The sequence below is a fragment of the Epinephelus moara genome, chromosome 4 (assembly GCF_006386435.1).
Source record: "Epinephelus moara isolate mb chromosome 4, YSFRI_EMoa_1.0, whole genome shotgun sequence".
NCBI lineage: Eukaryota > Metazoa > Chordata > Actinopteri > Perciformes > Serranidae > Epinephelus > Epinephelus moara.
The window spans coordinates 27,222,877-27,243,623 of record NC_065509.1 but is presented as its reverse complement, the minus strand read 5'-3'; the positions used below and the strand labels follow the sequence as shown (position 1 = coordinate 27,243,623).

Here is a 20,747-nt window from a genome sequence, read left to right as displayed (position 1 = left end):
TTGTTTGTGAAGGAGGAGCGACACTTTTGGTTGTATAATTACCCGGGTCTATTACTGCAATTATTTTCTTCAGAGAGAAAAAACACAAAAGTGTATTTTAAACGACTTTTATGGAGTTGGCAACACCATGGTGCATAAATATGGTAAGTACCGTTAGCGTAAGGTAACGTCTCCTTCACGTGTCAAAGTTTTTGTAGTAAATCTCGGTTAAAGTTGAAGTTTTAGGTTAATGCCATCTTTGTAGTTGAGGAAAGTTTCCGCACGGCTTTCCACTGGCCCATTAACCTCAGCTTTAATCCCAAGAGAAACAAGTTTCTTTTTTTGCCCTTAAGGAATGGAAAAAAAAGGTAAAAAAGAAAATACAGTAACTGGAAATTGTGCAACTTCCGGGCAGCAGTTGACTGTTTTGAGGCTTTTCTCGATCAAAATGTTCAGGATCAGGTAGGAAACTGTGAAGTTGTAGATTTACCTCGGTGATCATCTCTGTGCTGTGTTCCTCACCACCCACCGGGTTCAACAACCAGCTGTACAGTCGTGTTGCAAAGAGAAAAATACCTTTAATGTGCTCTGCAGGGGAATGTAACAAACAGCAGTGTTGCATTTGCCTATAAGTCACATAGAAATCATCCTCATTATATCATATATGCTTTAAAATCATATATGTGCACTTAACCGTGTATCTGTGATAGTCACACATGAAGTTATAGCTTCATGTATGATGGTACTTTATCTTCAGTGACAAGTCTGTAGGAGTTCTGCATCAGATTATTGTTTAGTTATTCGCTTTAGATTGTAAAGCTGACAGAAAATAGATTAATGGTCTATTTTTTGAAGCAAAAATGGCACTGATTCTCAGATTACATCTCTTTAAATGTAATTTTCTTTTTTTATCTTAGTCATGAAACTGAACATTCTTTGGTTTTGGATTGTTGGCTGGACCAAACTACATATTTAACGATGGCACCAAGGCCTGTGGGAACTTGTTACTGTAATTTTTCACTATTTGCTGACATTTTATGAAGCAAACCATTAATCAGGAAAATGATAGAGTAATTGATAATAAGATAGTTGCAGCCCTAACACATTTGAAAGGGTATGTCGTCATATATCGGATGAATCATTTTTATTTCCGTTACATACATCCTGAGAAGCAAAGATTATTTCACATAAATGTTCTCACAGTCAGTAACCGAAGCTCAAGGCTTCAACCTTTTCCTTTTGTTTTCATTTTCACATCCTTCCCATGGATCAACTGCCTTTCAAGAGCAATGCGATAAATATTAATTGTAACCCAAGTTCATAAGAATATTATTAACCCTGTCAGCAATGACTGCCAAGATATGCTTTATTAATTTTTCTTTAACCTGTTTAACCAGGAAGTCCCTTGAGATTAAAATCTGATTTTGGAGGGAGACCTGGCCAAGACTGCGTGCCATTACAAGGTTACAGAAATTATAAAATACAGCATGTCAAAAACAGACAACAGACAATCAAAACAGAGCAAAAAATCGAGTTCAGAAAAGCAATTGCACTCTTTGGTTTCATATTTTCTTTAAATCAGAGCTTTGAACTCTCCCAGGGAGACAGAATCATGAAGCTGTAGTGTGTTCTGAGGGTTATTCCATTACCAGGGTGCAAATAGGAGAAAGCTGTTCTGCAAAATAGAAGCGTAGTAGTATGTATGTATTTTCTTTGCTGCAGTTGTCCTGAGACATGTATTTCCTTTGTGAGGCAGACACAGAGCGAGCGGTGGGGCTGCTAAGGCGCTACCAGGCCAACCTAACCAGCCCAGAGGAGCAGGCCCTGAAGACCAGCGTGGGCAAAGTCTCCTCCATCTTAGGCAGCCAGCTGTTCCATGCCCTTCTGGGTAAGAAAAACACAGTAAACCTGCTCGTTTTGCAGAAGAGCGTCTTTCAAAACTCTCTGCTATAGCTTGAATTACACCATAGTTTTCTCAGGGTGGACTTCCTGTTCACACCCCCTTCTTTACGAGTAAAGGAGACGGTTTGAAGCTTGATATTTCATGGTTTGCTGCAATCAGTTGTCTCAGTCATTAAGTGCTGCCTTTGATTTATGCTGTCATGTGGTTTGCTGCCGACGCAGGATGTAGACTTGGTCAGGTTGTATTAATTTGTATGGCAAGTTAACTGGGTCTAAATGTCTCCCAATTAAGTTTTATGAAAGAGGCCTTTCAGCTTGCCTCACAGAGGTTGCTGTATGCCCCCCCCCCCCCCCCCCCTCTGTAACATACACACATTGTAAAGAAATCCCAATAAAGCCAGCCACAACACAGTCTATCTATAGACTCAGTTATTATAAGGTCAGACTTGTCACACTGTGAAAGCACGATTCTTCCCTTGACTTTGCCAAAATGGCCTCTTTTGTACCATGTACTTCATGAACTTATGTCAACATGGAAACAGTTGATTCACCATTACCAGAAAGTGATAGTACTCTACTAAAACTGCTGCTGACTAAACTGATATCTCTGCTCCTGAAAGCATCCTGAAGTGTGCGTAGCTCCGACTGAAACTCATCTGAAGAGTCACTATTAATGATGAGCTACACCTTCATGGCAAGTATGGTGTTTTTGAAAAGAGCTCAAGGAAGCCAATATGAATCTCAGTTCCTTTTCCAGCAGATAAAGCAAATTACTTCAGTTTAATCAACGGTTGAGTGGTCCTTCTAATTACCACAGCCATGTTATAATGATGCTTGCCCTTGGGTCTGCTTTTGCTACTGCTGACCCACTGCTGGGTAGCCGAGGGGGAGGGGATGCTCAGGCAGCAGTTGAAGAAATACAGTATCATGGTTTTGCCAGTGATGCGTCTGAAGCAATAGTGAACACACTTTTATCATATATCTTTTTCTATGTCTGATACGCTCAGCAACACACCAGATAATAAATCTGAATGATATAGAGCAGCTTTCATGCATGAAGAAAGGATTTGTTACTGTTTCTGCTTGTTCTCCAACACAGTGAAGTCAGCGGTGTATTCCATCATTCACAGTCCATAATTCATAACCACATGTATGTCTTAACAAGTCCCATTCAAAGGCTTCTTCAAATGCAGCAGAGATATGCAGCCCACTAGGACACATCTGGTGCAGCTTTTATATCCAGTGTTAAGACTCTCTTCATCAACTTGTAAATAATAATGAATGGTGTTGCGCTGTAGGTGGTCATTGGCTAAATAGGTTGAATGAAATGGTCCAAAAAAGCCTCTAAAATAACTGAAGCCAGACCAAAATACCATCTCGTGTTCTTGTTAGAAGCCTGGACACGTTAATCCATTAATGTTACAGATAAATATAAAAAATGGATATATATATACTTTTAATTTGTGTCACTGACAACCCCTTGTCCATCCACCCTCCCAGAGGGCTCCAAACTTAGGTATGACTGAACTAGGTTATGACTAATATTTATAATTTTTGTGACTTTTTGCATGCAACTTTGGGGAATTTATGATTTGCAACTGCCCAATGCATCATTGCCTTCAACCCTCTAAGTAGCCAAGAGGTGGTCAATCTGTTACTGGTAAATGTAGGCCCTTGTCTGTTGAAGGAGAGGTTTAGGACGTACTGTAGCTATTGTGTTGATCAAAAACACTAATGCAGGACAGATGGTTGTGATCACAGTCTTAAATCTGAAGGTGGGTCTTCCTACTCATTGCGTCCCATGCTGATACCCCAAATCAAGAACATTTGTAGATATAATTGTTTTGGGTTTAAATTGGTGATTGTTTCCCGTATACTAAATGTCATCGTAGATAAACCATATTTGTATGGGTGGATTACAAACGGGCCTACCAGGCCCAGGGGCCCATGGGCTCAGGGGTCCGCAAAGTGAGTGTAGCTCTTACATTTATTTCTATTCCTCCTTTTAAACTACCAAACTTAGCCTGTGCAATGACAGCTTTAGTTGGTCTACTTCAGGAGGAATTTATACTGGCAACTTGTTTTACTTTGCTGGAACACATTTACCGTGATAACCAGTTTACAAGGACACTGAAGATGCATACGCTAAAATGCATATTGCACCATCGGCAATGCCATCACTTTGCTCTAGATCTGTGCCATTTTTAAAAAACAAGCACTGTAGCAAACGAGCAGTGCATTAGTGCCCCTTTCTTATTAACATCATAACAAACTTTAAATTTGGCATTGAAGATCTAGTATAACTGAGGATTCAGCAGCTGGATTGTCCATGTCTCACCTCAGATTTGTTCAGAAACATTTTTTGGTGGACTGTAGGTGAAATAACTAAAAGTTAAATAGCCTATTTTCCTTGTATCCAAGTCAGGGGCCACGACCAATGCATCATGCGCATAGGATTGTGGTTGCTTTAAGAGCACTGATGATACACACAGGCATCCTTGAAATTTCTCTGAATGAAGAAGTCAGCCCCTGGTACACTTCATTGAATCCTAGAAGTCGGATCAGTTCTTCGACAGGATTCAGTTACGTAGCATCCTTGAAATGCTGCCATTTAAGAATCCTTTCTTGAGGGACCTTCAGTCTTGTTATAGGTCAGTTATATACTGGCCGGTCAAACTTCCTATTAGTCAGCTAAATGTAGCAGTTTAACAAAGGAGTGTCTTTTTGCATCAACACAAGACCTTTATGCTCACCATTTGTACCAGTTTAAATCAGTATTATCACCACCTTCTAGGTGTCATCCCCACTGAGATATGAATAAATCATGCTGAAGTGTCCTTGAGCAGGGCACTGGTTACTTTCTACCTTAGGTGCAGTTGGTAACTTTTATGAGAATACTTTTTTGTCATAGTTGCTGAAACTATCGCTACATCCACACAGTATGACATGAGACGGATCACGTTCCTCTTCCTCCCACTGCCTCTAATGGCATTTGTTTGAATCTACTTGGCAGCATTGATCAATCAAGACTCTGTCACTGTATTACCTTTTTCTTGCTTAAAACGTCAGAAAAATATTTTAGTGTACTGTTTAGCTGTAAAATGTTGAAGTTTGTAGTATCTATAAGGCTGTTGCCGCAGCGGCCCGGGTGTCCTGTCCGGTCCATTAAAGGCAAAAACGCCCCAAAAATATCTTAAAAGAAAAACAGTCGAGCTGAAATGAAGCATTGCCGACAGGCCAGAGCCAAGTCTCTCATTTTACAGCTAAACAGCACACTAAAATATGTGTCTGAAAACATTTGAGTTCACAAGCAGTGATTAACATGATTGACAGCTGCTTTAGAGATTCAGCTCTGATTGATTGTTTTCATTCACGTACAGCAATGCCATTATCTCACTAAGAGGAAGCAAAGGAATATGATTTTTTGCTGTGTGGATATACTGACAGTTTCAGCAAATGTGGCACAAGTAATTTTTATGAAAGTTACCAACTGCAGCTTTAACTTGTGTCTTCTTTGGGTGCAAATGAAGTCTCTTAGTATTGGCACAGTGTCACATAATATGTTGATAAAACATTTTTATTAGACATTACTCATGTACCTCTGTAGAATATATGAATGGTTTAAATAGCATGGTGCCAGGCACAATTATAGTTCAATAACTATTGATATCACATGTAATGTACCTTGTTGTTTATCTAAGTGAGGGAGACTCAGAGAGTCGCTTTCCAAATCAGGATTCCAAACATTCCTCACAAAGAATGTTCAATCAGGACCGAGCCCGAGGCAGACGGGAAAATAAACTGCTCTTGGCCGTCATGCCAAGTCTCTGCTGCAACTCTCCTGGCTCTGTGTATCAGAGTGTGAGGGTCGAGGAAGAAGAGGACTGTGGTGGCCGTGTCTCAGGTGCATGGCTTGGTTCAACATGTGGTTCTCATCAGGAAAGGCAGAGTGGAGGAGCAGCCGGTTCACAGCACTAATAGGAATACAGTGCTGTATAAACATTACTCATCCTCTTATCCTGTCCTGTTGTGTTTGCCTTCACATGCTCAGGGCCATGTGAACCAGTTCCATTTTTGTGGAGAGCTTTCTGTGTAGAGCTGACGATGTTGTAAACTTTTTTTGTGCAAAACAAGAAAAGTTTTGCTGCCGTTTTTACAATCTGAAGACAGCAATCTGCCAACATTACAGTATTTGTCTTTAAGAGATCTCTCTAGCTTTGATACACTGTGGGAAGTAAAGAGGTGTTTGATGCAGTGTGGGAAGTTGGGTTCAGTCCTGGCCACTTGATTGGATGTCTGCATGGTTGCACAGTCACGAACAAAGGTTGCCTTAACTGTGCGTCCACCCTTTTGTTCCAACATACAAACATGCAGTGGGAGGCATGGGGGTCTGCGGGGAGTTGGGGCACACATACAGACAGTCACACGTTAAATTGCAGAAGACCCTAAATGCCTGGGGAGTATTTTATTGAGGCAGTGACAAGGGGGTGAATTGTTTGCCCTGCCTTGAAATTGTGACCTAGTTTTCCGTGAATGTGTTATTCTAGTGAGCCGCGGCTTGCTCATCATGTAAAGAACCAGGGGCACATTCTTTTTTTTGTGTGATTCACCCAGGCAGGCAATACAGAGATGACTTCAGTCCAATTGAATAGGTACATGACAAATAGGGGCGGCCTATAACACACATAAACATGCTGACCGTGCACGCAGTCTTTGTAGGACAGGGAGAAGGTGCAGGAAACCCCCTATGACTGTGACAAAAAGGCTCAGAGCTCCGACCAGGCCGTCCTAAAATAGTCCCAGCATCAAAAAGAGATCTGGGAATAAGTCCTGTGAAAGAGACTTCTGGCTTGGATTATGTATTTTGTTCCGTGGCCAGGAATTTATGTGGTCTGTGAGGGTTGGAACAGTTTGCAGATTTTTTTTGGAAAGTCACTGTTGTAAAACAAAAACTCTCTGTACTTTGTGTGACTGCGAATCTTGATCTCAAACATGTCAAGACCTGATTGAGCACGTTTCTGTGTTTTTGTTACCTAGCCAGGAATAGATGCAAACGATGCAATTAGAAGTGTTAGTTGTGTGAAAGCAAGCCAGGTGTCTGGGATCCAGTTGAATAGCAAATCCTGCAAGACATAACAGATGCAACATTTTCCAGATTTATGTAAAGCTGAACTAACCAGCGTTTAATGTAAACAGTGGGTCAAAAAACTAAATGTATGAGAAACCACATTAATCAGAAAAGACTGGCGCGATCCGGCCTGATTGAAATTAATTTTCAATCAAGTTTAGAGTGGTCGTATTAACATTTCAAAATCCTTTTAATAGGAAAATACCAGCGCCTAATATCCATGTAAACACCTCATCCAATTGTTTATATCTAGTTGCAATAAATAATTTCTTTCTGTGCATATTTGCCCTATGTTGGGGTAACAGTAGGTGACGTTGTGGAGTGTGTACACTGGACAGGACAGGCTACAACAGCTGTTTCTATGTGCCTTCCCCTACTGATTTTAAAAGAGAATTGTTAATACATTTAAAACACACATAGCGCTCTGCTAGTGCTACGTTCTTACGTGAGTTTGATTGTGAAACAGTAGCTTTATGTAGCATTGTTACATGCTGCAATGTGGAGTTGCTGGACATAATCATCTATCGCTACCAGTAGCAGTAGCCTGCCTATGAGACGTTTAGGTAATACTGGTAAATTGGAACCTCTGCTGATAAATCTGCATGCGAGCTGCTTAGGTGACATCTGTAATTAGTAGCTGCAGAAAATAACCTGGGTTACACTTACATTTCTCAGCATGAAATTGTATTAACAGACGGAGCCACTTCTTCCTCTTTTATACTTTAAGTATTGAATGAATACAAGTTTGTCAATAAGGTTGGGAAAAAAACTGAATCTTCTTCTGTTATATTTCCTGCAGATTAGATGCTTCACAGTGGGCGAAACCACTTTGTGCAAGCCAAAATGTTCTGATTAAATGCTTCAGGGCATGTAATATCAGATCACGCATGTGAACAATTCAGCTGGAGTCTCTAACTAATATGTTTCAATCAGATTAAAGGAATACTGTACATGTAACTGCAGCTAATGCTCTAATTAACCTCGTTTCCAGCTATGGCAGCTAGCTAGCTGTGATAAACGCACTATGAACTACCTTCCCAGCACCAAATTACAGACAGACAAAGTTTGCGACAACCTGGTGAACATAGTGGAGCATTTAGCAGCAAGAGAGCCGAATACTTTTTCAAACCAGACCTAAAAGAAGAGTGAATATGAGACTAACATTTTTCAGGTGGCCAGAAACACAAATGAACATTGCTAATGTTGATATGGCTGATATCAGCTTTCTAATTTTGTTGTTAAATTGGCAAAAACAAAACTATTTATGCAGGTTTAAGGACAAACGTTGCAACCAACACTTCATGCTGGGTTTGTAGAAAGGCAGCATACTCGTGTGTAGATGTATAGCAATTTAAACTCTTACACTGCATCTAAAGCATGTTCTGGTGTTATTGTGTGTACTTGTGTGTGTGTCTGTGGCAGTATGTAGATGTGTATATGCAGGTAGGCTCCACAGAGTGTGTGTGCATGTATATAAGAGTTTGTGTAAGTGAGATTGCTCTTTAGTCAGCTCGGCAACAAGCTCCTCTGCCCACACATGGCTTCACTCCTCCACATTCAGACACAGTGATGAGTCACATGCTCCATTCTTACACTTTTGTTCTCAGTATCTTACATAGGAATATACTGACTCTTATCTCTCTGTCTCACACACACACACACACACACACACACACACACACACACACACACACACATATACACACACACTAACACACACATGGAGTGGAGAACTTTCTTTGAGTCTGCTTCAACAAAAGATTGACATTGTTAAGAGATAAAGACATGTTTTAAGTGTATCAAGTTTCCTTAGACGTCCCACTCCAGTGTGTCTCGTAGAACGTCTTGTCCTGACGTTGAACTTTGGGAAGTTGATGAACTCTCCAGCAACCTCTTTATGTCAACAGTGCAGGAACCAGGCCTGCGTGTGACATCAGCAGAATTGTCCCAGTGCATTCTCATCAAATGGCTGCCACTCAATAGGTGACCACCGGACATGGGGCGTGTAATGAGCCAAGAGGTGATGAGAGGAGACGAGATGAGGAAGGAGGGAGAGCAGAGGAGTTGAGTGTGAAAAGAAAAGTAAAACTTGAGGAACATGCTGAGATGTCAATGCTAATAATGTTACTCTCATAGTGTTTTGTGGTGCTTGAGAGTTAGCATGTTAACACGCTAAACTAAGATGGTAACCATGGTAAACATTACACCTACTAAATAAACACCAGCATGTTAGCATCATCTCTGTGAGTGTGTTACCATGCTGATGTTAGGATTTAGCTCATAGCACCTCTGTGCCTAAGTACAGCCTCACAGAGCTGCTTGACTGGAGACTCTTATATTTTCCTGTTGATATTTTTTCCGCTTTTATGCCCCTAAATTAAACATATAGCATATTATTAATTATGTATATGGTTGTCACGTTCCTCACATTAAAGCTGGGTAGGCAGTTTCATCAACTCAAGTGGTCTGACAGAAAATCAGACTTCTGCACTTCCTCTTAGCTCTGTTTTGGAGCTTTAGAAAATCCAGCTCCTGCTTGAGACTTTGGCCAATCATAGGTCATTTCAGCAAGTGCAGATGCGCCTGATTCAGTAGCGGAGAATCCGGCACAGAAAGTTACTATTCCAGCATTAACAACAACTGCCTACACTGCAGAGCAACTCAAACAGGGAAGACAGACTTATCGAAAAGAGAGTCTGAGAGAGAGTCTGACAATAAACAAAATCAAACTTGTGTCAATATTGGCGAAGCGTTTCAGAGATGGAGAGAAAATGTTGCTAATAGTTTAGCCTTCTGCTAACCACCTACTGTGGCTTCATGTTCTTTTTTATGTAGCTAATCACAGTGTGTCCTCTGCCTCACTTCCTGCCGCTACGGACAGTCTCACAGGTAGGAGAGTGGGCTGCAGCTCCAGGACGGACCCTTAGTCAGCAGCTGCAACAACCTGAATCCAGCCAGTGCAAACCCCAGCTCCGGGGGACCTAACAGCCCCAACTAGCAGCCGGTTCCGCAAACTTTCTGTTGCTGCCGTTACACAAGTTAAACCTGGCACTGCTGTTGGCCACCAGCTTGCTGTGACATAGCAAGGGGGTTTGCACTGGCCAGATCTGAGTAGCTACAGCTACCAACTAAAGATCCGTCTGCCGAGCTGCTGCCTACTCTCCTCCTGGCTTATCAGTCCACAGTGGTGGGGAGCGAGGCGGAGAGACTGTGGCTAGTTAGCTAATTCTAGTCTCATTTGTGGTCTGCTAAACAAAAAGAGAGGGGTAAGGGGGGGCTGAGTGAACACAATGGAATAGGATTAAATCAATCAATCAGTGTATAGGAAACACTGGTGTACTATATGAAGTATGTGCATGTGCCTGTGGTCATCTGTTGGGAGGGTCTTAGAACAGAGAGAGGGGAGAGCTGCAGGAGAGGGCTGTATTTTCAAAATTTGCCTTTTTTTCCTTTTTCAGTCTTTTACAGATGTCTGCCTTAAAGGGACAGTTCACCTCAAAATACAAAATACATATACACAACACAAATACACAAATGTACAGGAAATAGCTTTCATAAAACCAACTTCCCTCTCTACAGCACTCAAATCAAAGCATGAAACAGGGTATGAATTGGCCACTACTCAACTAGGGGGCAGTGTCTTCATTTGTTCAACATATATAGGAGCTCATGTACCCTCACCCTAAAATGAAGCTTCAAAGCAGCAAGTTTGGAAATGACCTACAGTGTAATTAATCTAAAATGACGTTGAACTAAACAAAGTAGAGAAATGATACATGTTGTTCAGGTAGTATGAAATATCATATTCTGGGCCTCTGAGACACTGAGATGATGATTTAGTCAGTTGGTACCTGAGTCATCTAGTTCAGCAACAAGATAAGAAGAACATTTGCAAATGTGGAGACATAACTTCCATGTAAACAGACGACTTCCACCCCCACGTTTTCACCCAGTGCACCACTGAGGAAAACATCTCCCAGTGTGCCCATGATAGATTGCTGGATCCTTTTACACAACCAAAGCAGTGTTCTTGAGAAGGCTGAGAAGTTACCAACAACAAATAAAGGATACAGGGTAAAAGAGAAAGTACTAACATCTGTTTATAATGATCCAAGTAAAGAAAGAAAAGGCTCATTATTGTTTTTTTTTCTCACAGATATTCAAGAGTGTTACGAGGTGACCTTGCAACTGAACACAGAACAAACTGTTGTGAAAGAGGACAGCAGGCAGGATGCGTGGGAGGTAATTTTGCTTCTTCACATTATAGATCGGAAAAAGATATTCTTAATGTTTACGTTGTATCTGGTGTCACACATGCTGCTGTGTGTCGTGCTTTGCCTCCTCGGCTGCGCAAAAAGGTTACCCGGCATCCAAACATGAGGTGTCACTACCTGTGTCCCTCGCACTCCTACATAGAGAAAATGTTAGCATGAGTCATGGCGGCTATGACTTCAACCTGGTGAGTGAGTGTCAGGTGGGGATAAAAGTTTGAGCGAGGTGACACACGGGTAGAGGGGAGCAGAGGAAATGAGACAGAGTCAAAAGAGCGCTGATTACCATTTGCTCATTAGTGGACTGCTCTTATGAAGTCAGCTAGTCCTTTCATGATAAGTGTTTGCTGTCACGGGTTATTTAGAATATTTTTTATGTAGAACACAAAATACAAATGACTCAAAGGGAGAAAAGCTGCATTTTGTTTAGATTTAAAGGGACAGTTCACCCCAAAATAAAAAATTTCCCTCTTACCTGTAGTGCTAATTATCAGTCTAGATTGTTTTGGTGTGAGTTGCCGAGTGTTGGAGATACCAGCTGTAGAGTTGTTTGCTTTCTCTTCACTATGATGGAACTAAATGGCACAGCAACGTCTCTTTCCAGAAATCATAATCTGGTTACGCAAGATAATCCACAGACCTTGTTGTGAGCAGTTTTGTATAGGAACTGTTTTCTTTCTACCGAACTTCAACCGCCCACCGTATTACCGTGCAGAAGAAAGCATGCATCTACTGCTAGTTCACCTAGCACCTTAGAGCTAGCTTAAGGCCCAGACACACTAAGCAGATGCCTTTGGTGAGCATCTGTCGCTCTAGTTTTTGTGATGTTCTGCACCACTGGTCCTTGTCAGGCCATGTTGGCCCTTGTTGGCTTTTATTCAGCTGATTCAGCATGTTGAATCATCGTCATCACTCTGATCGGCAGTTCAGCTCAGTGCATGAGAGGACAAATGGAACTGAGGAACATAAACAAAAGGCTAAAGTCAAGAGGGAGTGAGATAAAAACAAACTTGTTAGAAAGGGTAAGGTCGTATTTTTAGCCATTGAGCTCTTAAGCAGAAATGGTTAGTAACTGTTTGCGTCATTGTCTGCTAGCACACAGTAAATATCCTTTGTTCCTTTAACATTGAGTAGTGCTGTTAATGTGCTAAGTGGCTAACTAGCGTCTTGAATCCGTCCTGTCGGTCTCCCGGAGTTATTTCCTCTCACGATGGCACAGAACAGTGCTGGTTGTCTGTCGGCTGTAGTTTCTGGGGGTTGTTCAAGTGCAACTTTTTGGCTGAGATACAGGCGACGTAAGGTGACCCAACAGTTGGCTTTGGTTATTGCTAGTTCTTAGATATCAGTTTGGTGTGTCTGGGCCTTAATGTTATAGCTCAGCTGAGGAGGACGCCATTATTGTTTGGATTGCACTTTTATGAGCGTGAGTCTCTTGTCCCTGAATAAATGCAGGCTTTCCTCTGGGCAGTGACAGCAGGCCGAGTGCCATCTAGTTCCATTATATTGGATCGAAGGCAGACATCTCTATGGCCAATATCTCCGACACTCGGCAACTCACACCCAAACAATCTAGACTGATAAACAGCACTACAGGTGAGAGGAAAAATATCTGTTTTTGATTTTGGGGTGAACTGTCCCTTTAAACCTTTCTCAGAAGTGTACTGAAGAGTCCACATGCAGCGGTTAAAATATGGATGAAGTTGTTGTTTGTGGTTTCATGTCACTGATCTGCTAATGGTCTTTGGATGGTAGGAACCCCTGACTTCATATCACTTGCATGATTTAATATTGCCTCATAACTTTCCTTCAGCTATGCCAAAATGTTAATGAAATTGATCTTTGGCTGACTTCTGTAGCCCATTAACCGAATGATCTCTGGCCTGTTTTTGAGCAGAGATTAGAAAGACACTATAGCTTCTGCTTAATGTGTGTGTGTGTGTGTGTGTGTGTGTGTGTGTCTGGCTATTTGTCTGCCCTCACACACACCATTAATCTACATGTGGTACGTGAGGGTACAAAGTTGTAATGTACATTGTAATGCCCAAAACAAAGAAACCCTAAATTCTAATCTTAGTCCAAAGATAATAAAGATATAATTTTTAAATTGGATTTAAGGCCAGCTTTGATCCCTTTGAACCAACAAACTGGATTTTTCCACTTGAACATCAGACTCATTTTATCAAATCATGTGGGCCTGCAAGACGCTGTTCATCATCACTGTTCATTTATTAACCACAAGCAACCAAATATAATGCGACCGCTTCATGTACTTAATAAAACAGAGTGTATCGGTCTGTATTCTGTTTATTTAGAGGCCTGCAAGTGTGCAACAGTTTACTGATGCAATATTAGCAGTTCTTTTCAAACATACTGTCACACCACAGAAATGGGAATGTGCACTTACCTCGCCTTTAGAGAATTTGATACTTGGTAGTGTTGGAAGACAACCATTCACTGCCAACTCCAAAATACTTCAGAGGTGAAAAGAGCCCACTAGAAATTTGTTTTAAAGCTTTTCTCAGTTTTAATGCGTCACAAGAGTTCTTCAGTATATTGAAAACCGTGCAGCATGCTGATCAAGTTTCTCTTTTTTGGTTTTCTATTAGCAAAAGTTGTGGATAGCACCTGGTATTTGTTTTGGTACTGCCTTGATGAAGGTTTACATGAGCTGAGCTGATACAAGAAGGTGGATTTAAACACTGCAGACAACTGATCAGAGAGAATTGTCACTCGGATTGTAACTTGGGCGACACGGAACATTCAACGCGAACCTGCTATTTCTAAAAAGCCAAGCTAACGTTAACAGCGACCGCAATTTTTTTAATTCATTTGACTCACATTTGCAAAAATGTAAGCCCACAAAAGTGCAGACTTTGTTGCTGATGAAAGGATTCAGCGAGAGTCACGCTGAAAATGTGGCATCGCTACGGTGATCAGCTGAGAATGCTGCCTACACTGAGGGGTTACTATCTGTGCAGTAGAAAACAAAATGACACATTTTGCACTAAAAATGCTGTAAGCTACATAATAATGCATTATATGTATCATACAGTAACCTGCATTTGACCATTGGCCGCTGGGAGGGCAGCTGACCACCCTACCCCCTCGTCCATTTTCTATTTGATCATTTGTGACCTTCTGATTGGCCACTACTTGGCACAGTAAATGTGATGTCTGTCAACCATTAGGTTACTGTCAGGAGGGGCCTCACCTTTCTGATCTGCTTTCCTGTGAACAGAGAATGTGGATTTGACTGAGCCACCTGCATATTTGGTTGATGGTGTTTACTAAATTTCATACAGATCCCAATAAAGCACCTCTTGCATATATGATCATGTTTATAAGTTAAATATAGTGCAAACCATTTTCAGTTTTGTAGCCTCATAATATAAAAGTGAAAGTGAAATTACACAATTCCATCCTCACATGAGATCAAAACTTTAATCTAACATTATTCCTTCATGCTTAACAGCCCCTCCCTCCAGTCAATCACTTAATGGCAATATGTTTTTGAAATTCATGTGCTAAGTCTGAACTGGATTATGTGCGGCCAGCTGAACAGGGGAACCACAATAAACTTGTCATTTACTGGACTGTATTAAATGGACTTTAAAGAGCAGAAGACTGTGTTGTGCAATTTATGACTGCTCCTTAACACGTAAAGCTCCAGCGAGTGACATGATTTTCAGCAGAAAATTAGGATTCTTATGCGTTTGTAACACTGTGTTAAGGACACAGAAGGGAACATCTGTTTTTCTGATTACGCAAGGTTCAAACCACAGCCCTATCAGATCAAGCACCCTTTCATCAGCAGCACCCGTCATGCTCCAGATGTGTTCATATCAGCTGATTTTAACTAGGTTATTTAACGCTGTTAATTATATAAAAGTCAATATTTGTGGATTATTCAGGTTGAATGCTGTTATTCTAAGGGTAGAAATTCTAAGGCTCCAGTAATATTACTGTATTTTTATATAATTGAATAGTAGTTAATGATTAGGTCAGTTTAATCAAGTTTGCCTTGCACTACTACTTGGAGTGGCAGGAGCTGAGTCTTTTAGTTAGCTAATGCTACTTACCATATAATTACTTTAAGCTGTCTAATTCAACCAGTTATCACTTACTTGTAGCTATATTTTAACAATCTCTTTAGCTAACTATTGAACCATGATGATCTGATCCCAACGCTGTGCACGGGAACTGCACAACTGTAATAAGAGGCAGTTTTTGCCAGAATAAAATCTGTCATGGTCCGTCAACTTTGTCAGTCTTTCATGCTTAACTTTATTTTACAGAACTGGTTGCAACCCAATTACTAGAAAAATGTTGACACTGTACATTTGTGTATGTATGTATGTTCATTCGGATATGTTACATTTGCACGTTATTATGTAGCAGAACTTTTTATTTCAACATTGCTGTAATTAACGTGTGGTCAGGTTTAGGCACAAAAAATAACACTTAAAATATCTGGTTTTGGGGGCACAATCTTCCTGCTAGAAAAGCAGCGATGTCTTGATAAAGAATATCTGGTTTTTGTGGCACTATCTTTGCCGGAAAAACACCAATGTTTGTTGCCTAAAAAGCTGCTGGAAACACAGAAATGACTTGCGAAATAATTTCCAGTTTTGTTGTTTGCTGGTCTCAAACAGTGGTCTGCAGCGTAGCAGGCATCTTGGTGTGACAAGATTAGATAAAATGCAGGTAAAGGTGATCACAAGTGGTGTGGACAGGATGTTAAAAGACAAAATAACGTAGTTGTTGCACTTCCTTGATGCAGAAACGCATGAGGTCAATTGCAGTGCCATGTCTTTGTAATCTGTCACTGCCGTGGAGAAAAGCCACAAACTGTGACTGTGGTTTGAACTTTATTGGCCATCCTAAGCTCTTCTCGGTGCATTCTGTGATCCACCCTGTGGAGCTTCTAATTCAGTGCAGCATGGCTCCTGATCCTTCCCCACATCCTTCCCTATCTGGATCCCAGCTGCTCGTGGGGCCCAGGCACAGTCCTGGAGAGGGAGATGAGGAAGTTTGAGAGGGAGAGAGCTGCTTAATGGACACCCAGTGAGGGTGCTCATCGGTATTCCAGTCATGTTGTCACCTGAGTGGAGGATGGGAGGGAAACTAAATGAGTCTGCAAATTCCCTGATTTGGTGCAGAGTAGCAGGTGAGAGCGGAGAATAGCTCCCTTTTGAAAAGAAATGAAAGAAGCCATGAGAGAAGAAGCCGGTTTTAGAAGTCTAGTTGATTTCATAATTAGAAAATAATTACTGTTTTGATTGCAGGAACCTTTTTACTGTGTAAGAATCCAGGAACAAGTATAAAAGTAATGGCCAAGAAGAAACATTTCATACATTTTAAATATTGTATGACTTGAAATTATTAATTGATGGACTCATTTCAATTATGTCTGCACAGTTTTGTAAGTGTATGTGTGTGCACGGTGCAAAGGGCATATTCTTAGCTGCCACTATAAGACAGAGCGGGCAGCTGGGGGGGAGCATCTCTGGCTCTGGCAGTGTCAGCTGACCTGCCTGTCAGCGCTGCCATGTGGGAACAGAGCCGTCAAAAAGAAACTCACTGAAGTAAGGCATGGTATATGTGATCCATACCAGTGCAGCAACCAAGACAAATACAGTGCTGTGTGTTTTTGCAACTCTGCTCCTGTTAGTTGCAGTGAGGGCATGAGCAGCTGCCTGCATGCTTTGGGCTGTGTGTATTTAAATTAACACTTGTGTCTTTGAGAAGCTCTCATCTTAATTTGGAGGTATCAGCTGACCGAGAAGGCACCACGTGTTTGGAAAATCTTTGGGCCTTTTCTCCTGAAACTTTTTTTTTTTTGGTCAAACTTTGCAGCAGTGATGGCGTGCTCTGAAGGCTGCCCTCTGCTGTCAGTTAAGGCTCTGTGTGATTTAAACTGTGGGAATAAACTCAGAGAATGTCAGGTAGGCTGCTGCTGTGTATCCCTGTTCACAGTGAGGCTGTGTTCACTTCTGTTTGATTAGGTACAGGTTTGCTGCTAATATTTAATTGGCATTTGTCATAGATGTGGGTGGAGTGAACCACTCAGTCCAGTTCTGTGTTGCTTTGGTAGGTGACTGTTTCCACAACAATTAGCACTGTGTTGGTGTGTGCTGTTCGGCATTGTTATTTTTAAACTTTTGATTGTGCAAATTACTCTCCTTTCACTACAGTACAGTTTCCTTAGCCATGCTCATTTATATGTTTGGACTAGCTCGTCTTTATTTGTAGTGCTCAAATGTAAGGCTGCTCAACATGCAAAAGCAATAATATGATTATTTTGGAAGCGATTTTAGGGGGAATGGTAATTCTTGCATAATTTTTACTGGGGAAAAAAAAATAAAAATGATGGTGATGATGATGATGTGATTTTTTCCTGGGGTCTGTACCAAACACATATGTTCAATTATTTCTGGTATATGATATGTAGGCCGCACCAAAACGTTTATTTATAATAGAATATTGCGACATATCTTACTTTTGTCAGAAATTGCAGCTCCTGCAATATTGTGATATTGTTATTAATTGTGCAGCCCCACTAAAAAGAGCTGATTGTTAACAACACTAAAGGAAATAAGCATACATGCTTTCTTGCCAACAGTTATGAGAAGATTGATATTGCTCTCATTTGTCTATTAAAAATGGAATCGCTGCCAGTTAGCTTAGCGTAGCAAAAACAATCAAAACAGAGGCTAACAGCTAGCCTGGCTCTGTCCAGAGTTAACAAACTGCCTACCAGCACCACTAAAACCCACTAATTCACATGTTATATCTAGTTGGTTTGATGTAAAATATACACATTGCGGGTTTACAAGGGGTTATGTGCCACGCTATTTCTTGGCTGGGCACAGTAGCCTTCTGGAGTTAGCCCACTGTGTACAGTTAAACAAACAAGATATATTTTTGATTTTGACTCCTTTGGACAGAGCCACGCTAACTGTTTCCCCCTGTTTCCAGTCTTTATGCTAGGTTAGGCTAGCTGACTTCTGCAAATTTGTGGGCTTTATATACAAAGATGGAGCCAGCAGCTGGTTAGCTTAGCTTAGCTTAGCATAAAGACTGGAAACAGCTTGCCTGGCGATGTTCAGTGACTTCCAAGAGTCTTGGTAAAGCTCCAAGGAAACTATATACTCGTAAAGCTCCAGGAAGTCTCTGTGACAGACCAAGAGATAACTCCAGCATGTAACTCCCTACAGAGTGGCGTAGAGAATGACTCCTAAAAATTAGCACTGATTAGCATTAAAGAATAAAAAAGAAACCTGCTGGTTCTAGCTTTATATTAAATGTACAGACTACCTTCTCATGTAGTACCATTATGTCCAAATCACAAAGCTAAGCCCTGGATTTCACATTATTTTTATTGCGTAATACTTACTGCCTTTATGAAGGTGTTCCCTTCTGTGTAAAAATATTCTGTTTGCTGAATTAAGTTTTTTAAATTAATTCTCAAGGTGTGACTCGATCAGTATCAATTTTCTTATCCATCTGTAAACAAGAAAACAAATTTCCCCCAAATGTTGAACTACTCCGTTAAGGATGTTGGTAGTAATTGTCATCTTTGTTATCCACAAGTATGCTCTGAGGAGGGTTTATTATTATTATTTTTTTAAGATTGTATTTCCCCATGTCCCACAGGACCAGGAGGAGGAGGAGGGTGTGTCTCGGGTGCGAGTGACCAGCAGGAGGAGCCCTCACAAAGTGGAGCGAGTTTCTGGCTTGGTGACTGTGTCTCATGTCGACATGCCAAAGGTGAGTAAAGCAAAGCAAAAATTAGTTTCCCAGGAGTCTCCTGAACACATTGTCTCCTCAGAGTCTATACAAGCACCAGAAAAGGCAGCTGCTACTAACAGAGGCAGATATAAATGAACCTGATGATATTAAGAGAAATCACAGAAGTGCCCCGGCATCATAAAAAAACAAACAAACAAACGTGTTCCTGTTCTTAAAGGTTGATAACCTGTGGAACATTTTATTGTTGTTGACACATGACTGCTTAATCACAAAGCAGTCCTCGGAATCCAGTAATTGATTTCTAGAGATTTGTTTGATCAGTTTAAATAGATTGAAGGTACTAATTATCCGTGTTGATTGTTGTGATGTTAATATTTGATGCTAAAAATAAACATATGTGATTAAGTTTTTCTTCAGCCTGTCAACACCTACATGATAATTTGCATCTATTATGCTCAGAAAGATCATAGTAATTAATAGTATTTAGGCTTTTAATCATACCTGGACATTAATTATGTGACACTTTATAAATATTTTGTCATATCTGTCTTTACCTGCAGCTGTAAATCACTTAAACCCTAATGTACTGGTTTATGGTTTACCATGTCGAGGCTCTTGCTGCTGCTCTGCGTCTAAGATCAGAGATTTAAAGGAATAATTCAACATTTTGGGATTTATACCACTGTCGTATCTGTGTAGTAGAACAGGTATTTTTCCATTGTTGGAAAAATGCATGACATAGAAGTTTTTCCAAATCTTTCAATGCCAAGGTCTACATTTCAATGTTTCTGTTGGGCCCTCATGACAAGGCTGTCACGGCATCTGAGTAAACTATCCCGCAAGAAAGTGTTTGGCTCTATTGGCTTGCGACTAGGGCAGCCAATGGTTTGGATACAGCGGCCCTCTGTACTTTGAACAGATGGCTTCAATAGTGACTGATCTGCACCTGCACAGTGAAGTATGATGTGGAAAAAACATGGATATATGGGAAATCCACACGTCAGTGCATATATGACCATTCTCTCGCAGTCACATGGGCAGTAATCGGATATCTATCGAATTTAGGACCAAATATAAAAGTGGATCAGATCTGATTGTCCACACCACACTGCAAAAAATCAGATCTGTGTTACATGGGAGCAAAAAAAAAATCAGATTTGGGCCACATTTGCTTGTAATTTGAGCGTAGCCTTTGTTGCTTTAGGCTAACTGTGTCCCTCTGTTTCCAGTCTTTATGTCAAGCTAAGCTAAGCTAACCACCTGCCGGCTCTAGCTTTATATTTAGCGCAGAGACATGAGAGCGCTATTGATCTTTTCACCCAACTCTTGGCATGAAAGGGAATAAGCATATTTCCCAAAATATAAAACAATTTTCTTCAAGAGTGGTGGTCAACCTGCTGCTTACATGAGCAGCAGTCATGACAGAGACATGTCTCATAGGCTAACCGTGTTCCTCAGTACGGTTAAAAGCCCTTGTGTTCACATGCCTTCCCCATTACAACACGGCCAGTGGCACATGGCAGCACAGTGGCCGCAGGCGTTGGCTTTTCAGCTGAGCCCAGAACTAGTGCAGTGGGTGGGGGGGGGGTGGGGGGTGGAGGTGTGAGGATCGGGGGGGGTTTGGAGGGGGTAAAAGAGAGGGAGATGCAGGCTGTAAGCACATGGATTCAATGTGCTCGTATGATAATGTCTGCATGAGGATACGGTGACAGTAC

At 41.1% G+C, this 20,747-nt stretch overlaps 1 protein-coding gene across 3 annotated transcripts in view; it reads left to right on the top strand.

The window, feature by feature from the left end:
• Positions 1–20,747, top strand: part of dlg3 (discs, large homolog 3 (Drosophila)) — a 103,174-nt gene that overhangs the window by 719 nt on the left and 81,708 nt on the right. For all 3 annotated transcript variants that reach the window (XM_050041538.1, XM_050041537.1, XM_050041536.1), the window contains exons 2-4: positions 1,736–1,867; positions 11,166–11,251; positions 18,937–19,050. In XM_050041538.1, coding sequence (XP_049897495.1) covers positions 1,736–1,867; positions 11,166–11,251; positions 18,937–19,050 — 332 coding nt within the window. The remainder of the gene's footprint in view (positions 1–1,735; positions 1,868–11,165; positions 11,252–18,936; positions 19,051–20,747) is intronic.